General features: G+C 41.4%; 2 protein-coding genes across 3 annotated transcripts; both read left to right on the forward strand.

Moving 5' to 3' along the window:
- On the forward strand, positions 1-7682 carry lztr1 (leucine zipper like post translational regulator 1). 2 transcript variants are annotated; one of them, XM_020101103.2, is made up of 19 exons: positions 1-637; positions 756-818; positions 903-959; positions 1053-1132; positions 1226-1334; positions 1500-1583; positions 1678-1735; positions 1849-1988; positions 2080-2281; positions 2737-2847; positions 3021-3113; positions 3233-3328; positions 3990-4179; positions 4296-4465; positions 4608-4891; positions 5140-5289; positions 6203-6308; positions 6409-6489; positions 6892-7682. In XM_020101103.2, the coding sequence occupies exons 1-19, from the start codon at positions 486-488 to the stop codon at positions 7006-7008; spliced, it is 2343 nt and encodes a 780-aa protein (XP_019956662.1). In that variant the 5' UTR covers positions 1-485; the 3' UTR covers positions 7009-7682. The 2 variants fall into 2 exon arrangements, with proteins under 2 accessions (XP_019956662.1, XP_019956663.1); XM_020101104.2 differs by having other exon boundaries at positions 15-637; positions 3993-4179.
- Positions 7683-8541: 859 nt separating this feature from the next.
- Positions 8542-9753, forward strand: cldn26 (claudin 26). The gene has a single exon (XM_020100888.2). The coding sequence runs from the start codon at positions 8941-8943 to the stop codon at positions 9595-9597; it is 657 nt and encodes a 218-aa protein (XP_019956447.1). The 5' UTR covers positions 8542-8940; the 3' UTR covers positions 9598-9753.
- The last annotated feature ends 16 nt before the right edge of the window (positions 9754-9769 follow it).

Here is a 9769-nt window from a genome sequence, read left to right on the forward strand (position 1 = left end):
GACCACATGACCGCAGTGTTTCGGGGGCGTGGCTGAGCGACTGAGCATTTTACTGTTAGCACTGATGTCTGTTTTGCTTATTTAGCTCTTAGGCTAACACATCACTGCGAACTCTTCAAATATTCAATTATAGCGCAAACAAACGGGACATTGAACCAGCTCAGGTTTCACCGTGAACTAACAGCCGTAACTTTTCACTCGCTGCGGTTGTTTCTTGTTTTGTCGCTTAGCAGTAACACAAGCTAGCCAGAGCTAGCCATGATAGTTTTTAGCATCGCTAGTTGGCTTTAATAGCGCAGTCGTTTAACGAGGAAAAGGACAGCTCGTGGTTACAGCTGAACAAGTAGCTCGGACCCCAGACTGTAACTAGAGGTGGCAGAAACAGTAGCTCTCACTGTGGAGGACCGACATCGACGATGGCATCACCCGTGGTCCTTGCAGATGAGTGGCCCTGAGAAGTGAGTTAGCCCGATGAGTTAGCAACAATGTCCTGCAGATCAACGAAAGTCGCCCCGAGTGTTGATTTCGACCACAGTTGCTCCGACAGTGTGGAATATTTGACCCTCAACTTTGGCCCCTTTGAGACCGTCCATCGCTGGAGGAGACTCCCTCCGTGTGATGAGTTTGTCGGTGCAAGGTAACATGTTGACAGATGACTGACGGAAGCCTTCCCCTGGATATTTACTGTCCTTTATCATTGTCATGTTATATTTTTTTGATCACACTCATCCAGAACTTCATGCGGTTTTACACAGGCGCAGCAAACACACTGTGGTGGCATACAGAGATGCCATATACGTGTTTGGGGGAGACAATGGGTGAGTATCACTGGACAGTGACGAGCATCTCTGCCTTTTCCTCTTTATCCACCGCACACTGTGTAATTCTGTCTCATCCAACAGGAAGAACATGCTGAATGATCTGCTCCGCTTCGATGTGAAGGACTGCTCATGGTGCCGGTACAGAACCTCTGTCCCCTAGTAATCACTAGAAATATACATGTTCACTGTAGAAGTATGATCTGATGCCTTTTTTTATAATGTGTTTTACAGAGCGTTCACCACTGGAACTCCACCTGCTCCTAGATATCATCATTCAGCTGTGGTCTATGGCAGCAGCATGTTTGTTTTTGGTGAATTTTTAAGCTCATCATCGTCATCCATGCCCTGATTTTTAAACTCAATGAGATATTGATGCTGCAACGTTTGGCTTCAATGTGTTTCAGGGGGCTACACTGGAGACATCTACTCCAACTCAAACCTGAAAAACAAAAATGACCTTTTCGAGTATAAGTTTGCCACAGGGCAGTGGACTGAATGGAAAGTGGAGGGGAGGTAATGTGTGAATGTTTAAATTGTTGTTTCAAACCAAGAGTGTGGCCGCTTCATTCAAATGTTTCTTTTTCAACAACAAATATGGGAATTCAAGAACAAATAATAGGAATGATTTCTGTTGTTTTTAGTGTGTGAAAATATGTATGTGTCTTCTATCTGTATTAGTTTGCCAGTGGCAAGATCTGCACATGGAGCCACAGTCTACAATGATAAACTGTGGATATTTGCTGGTTATGATGGGAATGCCAGGTATGTTTAATTCTGCTTTATCATTTTTATCTTTTGATGCATCCACACTTAATTTTTTAACAAAATATTGAAAGATATTTTATCTCCTGTGCAGGCTGAATGACATGTGGACCATCAGTCTGCAGGATCGAGAACATGCATGTTGGGAAGAGGCTAGTATATTTCATTTACATTGTCAGTGACAAGCTCATTCAGAGTGAAATGCCCAGAATTTCTTTATGTATTTATTTTTTAATGTCTCCGTCTATGCCTCTGTGTTTATCAGATTGACCAGAGTGGTGAAATTCCTCCATCTTGCTGCAACTTTCCTGTCGCCGTATGCAGGGACAAGATGTTTGTGTTTTCTGGTCAGAGTGGGGCCAAGATCACTAATAACCTATTCCAGTTTGAGTTCAAGGGCCACATGTGAGCAGATTTAAAACACATCTCTGACCCTCATCCCTGCAGTAGCCAGTGTTATTTGGCACTAAACGTTCCCATTACGCTATCCCCTCAGGTGGACACGTATCCCGACCGAACATTTACTGCGGGGCTCCCCTCCGCCTCCTCAGAGACGCTATGGCCACACTATGGTTGCCTTTGACCGCCACCTGTATGTATTTGGTGGTGCAGCCGACAACACTTTGCCGAACGAGCTGCACTGCTACGATGTGGACTCTCAGACCTGGGAGGTCATCCAACCCAGCCTGGACAGTGAGGTATGAAACAAATACATTTTCTGAATTTAATACACTTTGTAAGAACTATGTCAATATATAATGAGTCTTGATTAATATCAAAAATGTTTTGTCAACAAGCTGAATTATAAATCAATCTTGTACTTCTGTACTTTCTGTCGTTGCTATACTATCCCTTTTGATGACTGCAGCTGTTTACTCAAAGAAAGTACTAAGCAATGTATAAAACTGTTTAAAATGTAAATAAAATGTTCTCTCTTTCATTTTGGAGCTCAGGTACTTTTCATTCAAAACGATAGGAAATATTTTATTTCTAAACCCTATTTAGAAACCCTAAGCTAAAGCACCTGGCAGCAGAATCAGTGCCATATTATTGATATTCCTAAATTAACATCCTCGATATTGAAGCAATGCTTTTCTCCTTACACTTGCTAATACATTCATAAATGCTGAATTTTCCCTGTATGTCGCCTCAGATGCCCAGTGGGAGACTGTTTCATGCTGCTGCTGTGATTCAAGATGCCATGTACATCTTTGGAGGGACAGTGGACAACAATGTTCGCAGTGGAGAGATGTACAGATTCCAGGTTAGTGTCTCATATGTTTTTATCGCTGAAATACAATAATGTTTGCTCTGCATATTTAGCATTATTTCAGCATTGTTGTCAAAGGCCTTTCCTTCTAAAATAAATTAATATAACTATTATGATATAATAGTTACTCCATTACCTCCTAAAGCAATTGTTTTCTCTTTGTGCAGTTCTCATGCTATCCTAAGTGCACTCTCCATGAGGACTATGGCAAACTGTGGGAGAACCGTCAGTTCTGTGATGTGGAGTTTATTCTGGGAGAGGTAGGTTGTTATAGCTGGTTCTGTACTTCTACACAGCTGAGGAAAATCACAAGACTTTCACATAACCCTGAGCATTTGTTTTTATCCACACGTGTGCCTCCTTTTTGTTTTGTTTACAGAGGGAGGAGAGAGTCTTGGGGCACATTGCCATAGTGACTGCAAGATGTCAGTGGTTGCGGAAGAAAATCCTGCAGGCCCGGGATAGGCAGCGACAGGTCAGAGCCTGAACACCTCAACTCCTCTGAGACGATGGAAGATAATCAGCGCTGTCAGATTATATTCATACTCATTTGATAGAAAAATGACAGATGCATTTGTAGTTTATTAATCAAATTTCCATATTTATCTCTACTCCAATATGAAAATACCGACAAGGCACTGATACAACTCCCACATCTTATGTCATCATTGAACTGTCAGACCGTTTTAAACCATTTTTAGAAAATTAACCTACACAAGACTGACACGAAGTACAAGTTGAAGTCACAAACACAATATGAAACAACAGTCCTGCTTCTTCTCCAGTGAGGTTTATCCAACAACTTTAGCACAATCAATTTTACTGCAAAATGCCAGAAATGTTTTTATTGACAGACAAAGTACTTGGACAAAACTTGGCACAGTGTTAAACTCAGCATTTTAAATAACAAGTAAATAGTAAAGAATAAATATTTTTTCCAGACAAGCTATAGCAACATCAGTTAGTGCATGGTTTTAATAAGATAACGAGGGTCATGGTTTTTGTAGGTGTGATGCAGAATCAGCAAAGCTACAACTAGAACATGAATATATTTTCATGTAAACAATTGTAACAGTAATGTCATGTAGCTGAGTTGAATCAGAAAGTTTTGCTTAATTTGCTGTCTCTCTGTGCAGAAGGCTAAACAGGAAAGCAGTGAGGAGAGTGATGATGGTGCAGGAGGAGGTCCGAGGGATATCCCAGCAGGCCACAGGCCATCAGGCGCGCAGCTGATGCTAGAGGTTTCCATCAGGGAGGCGGAGGCCCAGCCTTTTGAAGTCTTAATGCAGTTCCTCTACACAGACAAGATCCAGTATCCACGCAGAGGTTGCTCTCTCTTCATGTTTGTCATGTTTGGATGGTGCCTGTTGCAATCCTGAATAGACATATGAAATACAGGTTATTATGAATAATTTATTCTTGTCTTTAACATTTCTACATAGGTCACGTCCAGGATGTTCTCCTCATCATGGATGTTTACAAACTTGCTCTCAGTTTTAAGCTTTCCCGCCTGGAGCAGCTGTGTGTGCAGTACATTGAGGCATCTGTCGACCTGCAGAATGTTCTCAGTGTTTGTGAAAATGCCAACAAGTTGCAACTGGACCAGCTCAAGGTACAGTACATCCATGTTATCGGATTGCTACTAGCTCCAAAATTTCATCATTCACTGCCATCTAGTGGTGGTACTTCAGGGTTTGATATAGATATTGTCATTTATTTCATTATTCATTCAAACAGATTCTTTTGTTCCCCAGGAGCATTGCCTTAATTTTGTGGTGAAGGAGTCGCACTTCAACCAGGTGATCATGACTAAGGAGTTTGAACATCTGTCCACTCCACTGATAGTGGAGATAGTGCGGAGAAAGCAGCAGCCTCCTCCCAGGTTGTACTCCGACCAGCCTGTAGACATTGGGACCTCCCTGGTACAGGACATGAAGGCTTGTCTGGAGGGAAGTGGCCAGGAGTTCTGTGACATTATTCTGCTGTTAGATGGACATCCACGACCCGCACATAAAGCCATACTGGCAGCCAGATCCAGGTAGTGAGAGCAAAGGTTTTTATGATTTGCTTTTTGCATAGCAGCCAGGGCAAATGATCAGACTTGATTCACTTTTGTTTTGAGATCCAAGGGTTTATAAAACTCTATGATCTGTGATAGTTCAATTAAATTATTGTGTGCATGGCCTAGAATGAGGACCAGAGATCTCCAGAAAGTTGATAATTATCAATATAATCAACCACTGAACTTGTATGATTCTGACACTTTTTGTCCATTTTTTTAATCAGTTACTTTGAGGCGATGTTCCGCTCCTTCATGCCAGAGGATGGTCAGGTTAATATCTCCATTGGTGAGATGGTTCCAAGTAAGCAGGCCTTTGAGTCCATGTTGCGGTATATCTACTATGGCGATGTCAACATGCCTCCAGAGGATTCCCTGTATCCTTCTCGAATTCAGACACCTTTTAGTTTCATTCAAAATATCAAATGTCTTTGCAAAGTAGAGTCTGCATCCATCGTTTTTAAAATGCAAATCAATGAGAGAATTCAATGAGTACAGCTTCCTAGACACAGCTTCTATTCCTTGAGCAGGAAAATGCAAACCGTGGTGGCAGAGTAGAGCTTTGGCAGGATGGGATGATAGTGGAGTGTGATAAACTGACCTGTCAATTAAGGAAGATGCACCCAAAAAACACACAGTACTTAGGCTTAATGCCTTTTCTCCTGTTCGGATTTTTATTGTAGAATCAATGAATCAATTCCTACAGAGAGCTGTTTATATTACTTAAGTGCTGTCAATAGCCTGAACAGTCATTTATCCAACAAACCTGGGTTTAGGCATAATATCATAAACAAGCTATATTTAGTTATAAACCTTGAGATAAATGTGTCTTTGGTATAAATTTGGAAAAAGATATGTTTCAGATAAGATCAGAGGAGTTTGAGGTTAGTAACTGAAGTTTATTCTCACCACTGGCTGATTCTTAAAAGTGTTAACAGTCACCATCATGTGGCCATTATTAAACTGCAGCCAAATGCAGTTTTGCTTCAACTTCAGCCACTTTGGCTGCTGTTCATGCAGAAAGCAACACAGGGAACAAAGTAAAGTTTTCAGTCATTTTTATCATTATCACATCATTAAAGTGCACAAGTTCCATTTATTAAGAATGTACAGCACTGTCTTAATTCTAATAGACGTTCTGTAAAGGTAGAAGTTAAAAAATACTTCAAATTAAAAAACACACAGGTGGTCAAAATCTTGAATTTTAAGCTTAATGCAAATTAGTATTTAATTGGATAGTTGCATAAAGTGAAATATAGTTTGTTTTATTCCTTGACCTGTGATAACCAGCTACCTGTTTGCTGCACCATATTACTATGGATTTTCCAATAACAGGCTACAGGCTTACTGCAAGCAGAATCTGGAGATGAACGTCACTGTGGAGAATGTCTTGCAGGTACAAATGTTTTTTTAGTGACCTAAATGATCTTCAATGCAGTATGAATGAATAATGTCTTCACTCACTTCTCCCTTATATCCCCTCCCCCTTTTTTCAGATTCTGGAGGCGGCAGATAAGACCCAGGCCCTGGACATGAAGAAGCACTGCCTGCACATTATTGTCCACCAGTTCATCAAGGTGGGTGGCCTCGTATCCGGAGCACTGGGAGTTTGCTGCCCACTCACTGCAGCTGAGCTAACCCTGTAGCCCTGTCGTCTTAGCGGGAGACCGACACTTTTGGCCTCCTAGTGGATCATACTCAGCCCAGCCGGCTGTACAAGCACCTCATCACATACCGATGAGGGTCATAATACCGCTCCGATTATTGTTTGTTATTCTAAGAAACAACAAAGCATGGAGTTCTCATTCTACTTCACCTTAGCATCAGCCCTGTTAATGCTTTCTTTCAATCTTCTTTATGTTTTTCTTTTTTTTTGTAAACGAGCAATCAAGTGCTGCTTCTCCCTCTGTTTGAATCATTGTCTTCTTTTCTTAATTTATTGCTCATTATTTTCTTTTGTTTGCTCTCCCCTCCTAAAGGTTTCCAAGCTCCCCAACCTGCGGTCTCTCAGCCAGCTGCTGCTGTTGGACATCATTGAGTCTCTAGCTACACACATATCAGACAAACAGTGTGCTGAGATGGGCTCCGACATTTAAGGATGACGCAGAGAGCCGAGAGGCTCCTCTCACAGAAGCCATATTACTAATCTCCGCCTATTCCCAGTCACTCCCTCCTCCCCAGCACATGATTACTTAATATTGGACCTCAAACAAATCAACTCTCATACAGTCGATGTCTGCAATATCAAACTGCATCATTCTCGCTCTATTGCAAATATTAAATTATCCAAGAATCCCCCCTTATTTTTATTTGTAATTTATTTTCTACATGCAACAAAGCTTTTTCATTTTTTTATCTGCTCAGTATTGCCACTGCATTAGATTGTTTTTATATCTGCTCCGAGTTAAGTTGTATTTAGACTCATTCTCAGTCTAAATACAACTTAATGAAAGTATATCATTCAATGGATTATTTATCTAAACATCTATTCATCACTCGTATTATTCTCAACTCTGACACGCCTGTTGTCAGGATCAAGACCATTACATGAAAGTAATTAGAATGTATGATTGTCTCTCTTAAAGCTGTTTGTTTCATGTTCTTGTCATTGGCACATGTCTCCTTATCACTTCTCATTACTAACAGACAAGCTCTCTGTATCCATAAAGTATAGCAGTGTGTGTTTAGTGACACCAGTATGCTGTTGTTGCATATTTACCCATGAGTTTTATGTATTTAAAGTCTTAATAAATCTTCTCATATAAAATAAGTCGTGTTAAACTGAGTCTCTATTCCACCCCTGCCCTACTCTCACCGAGAACCAGTTGAGTTTAGCTGTTGATCTGAGTAAACTACATAATAAGGTAGGTACAGTTTTTATGCAAATCATTAATACACACTTTAAACCATACACTCACCCATTCCAACAACAAATACTCAGTGGCTCCACTGTTGCATCTGCTTCAATGCTGAGGTCAGCCACCCACTAACCTGAGCATGTTAAAAACATCCAAAAAGAACTGATTGTTTCTTTGTAATCACTGAACACTTCACAAATATTTTATATGGATTACCACAAGAAGTCTGAGATCCTTGTATAGACCCTTGGCATCAACTAAACCATTGTAACCAATACACTCATGTAAAAAAGATAAAGGTTATTTCTTGACCTTTCATCAAATTAGTCACGTCCCTGAAAGGTTTCAGTTTCCACAGATCAGTGGATAAGTTCAGACAATGCTCCATGGTACGGGAGAGTGAATTCCCTCACCCACTAGGTTTCTTTACTCAAGTGACATCAATTCAAATCTATTATATGAGCAATATGACCATATTATAAACTGCATTGCATATTGCAACTTTTTGAAATACTGTTTAGGCTTTTTTGATCCTTTGATTTTGAATTTATAGTAAAATTATGATCGTGGCACTATGAAAAAAGATGAGGCACTAGACTGGGTTTGCTAAGTAACATTGCAGTGAGCACAAAGTGCCATTCATAGAGTAGATACCTGAGACACTTGGCAAATCCAAAGCTCTGCCTTTGAGTATAAAGGTAAAAACACTTCCTGTCTCATCAGTGTCATTCATGTGATAATTAAAACTCTGAAAAGATGGAGTTTCACAGACACATTAAAGTCATGGCTGACATAATATTTTATTATTCTTTGTCTTAATTGTAACCTTCCATACTGAGCTTGCTCATGTTTCATTAATTTGAGTCCACTTTTTTCAACACACACACACGGCCCAGAATCCCATTGGACATATCCAGTTTCATTTAAAAACAGAGTTCATTGTTCGCTGATGACATTGAACACTGAAACAAAACAGTGCGTCTCTTGTCTTGCCGCAGTGTCCGATTATCTCCCACTTATCTGATGCATTTTATTAAAGAGGCTGAGTGAGTGGGCAGTCCAGGATGGTCCTGTGGGACGAGCCACCGAGCCACTCTGGATCTCTGGACCTGTAACGTAGACCTGAAGAGCTGAGTTGAAGCCCAGCGTGTGTATGTGCAGAGGCAGAAGATGGTTTTTCTAACGACTAAAATAATGCAAAGGACTGCACTGTTCGTGACGTTCGGGGGTTTGGTAACTTCTCTGATCACCACCTTCATGCCCCTGTGGAAGACAATGAACTCTGACCTGAACGAGGTGGAGAACTGGTTCTCTGGGCTGTGGCACACCTGCCTCTACACGGAGGAGGTGGGAATTCAATGCAAGGCCTACGAGTCCGTCCTGGGACTCCCAATGGACCTTCAGATCTCCAGGGTACTCATGTCAGTGTCCATAGGTACAGGAGGTTTGGCTATTCTGGCTGCTTTCCCAGGTCTGGAAGGGGTCGAGATGTGTGTTGGACATCCTCGCAGGAAGAGAGGGTTCCTTGTCCTCAGCGGGCTGCTGTCCTGGGTCTCAGGCCTCACTACCTTGGCTCCCATCTCTTTTGTTGCCTACACGACTGTGGTGGATTTCTGGGATGAGGGATTTCCTGACGTGATGCCACGCTGGGAGTACGGGGAGGCAATGTTCTCTGGATGGTTTGGAGGTTTGGCTCTAGTCATTGGAGGGACCCTGTTCTTTGTAGCTGTGTGCATGGGGGACCACGACCAGCAGCCTCCGAGTGTCACCAACAGCCCCCAGCTGATGCATAGGATGCAGCACTACCTGAAGACAGAGGTTTTGTAGTTTTATTATTGTAAAACATGTGTCATCTGCAGCATGTCCTGAAGCCTGTCAGCCTGTGCATTTGAGCGATGGCATAATGACATTAATTCCGAAACTTTTCTGTCAGAAGTAACAGAGAAAAGTAATGCATCTGTGATGAGAACTGAAACATTTTTCACAAACTATTAAAGTG

The sequence above is a fragment of the Paralichthys olivaceus genome, chromosome 4 (assembly GCF_024713975.1).
Source record: "Paralichthys olivaceus isolate ysfri-2021 chromosome 4, ASM2471397v2, whole genome shotgun sequence".
NCBI classification, from domain to species: Eukaryota; Metazoa; Chordata; class Actinopteri; order Pleuronectiformes; family Paralichthyidae; genus Paralichthys; species Paralichthys olivaceus.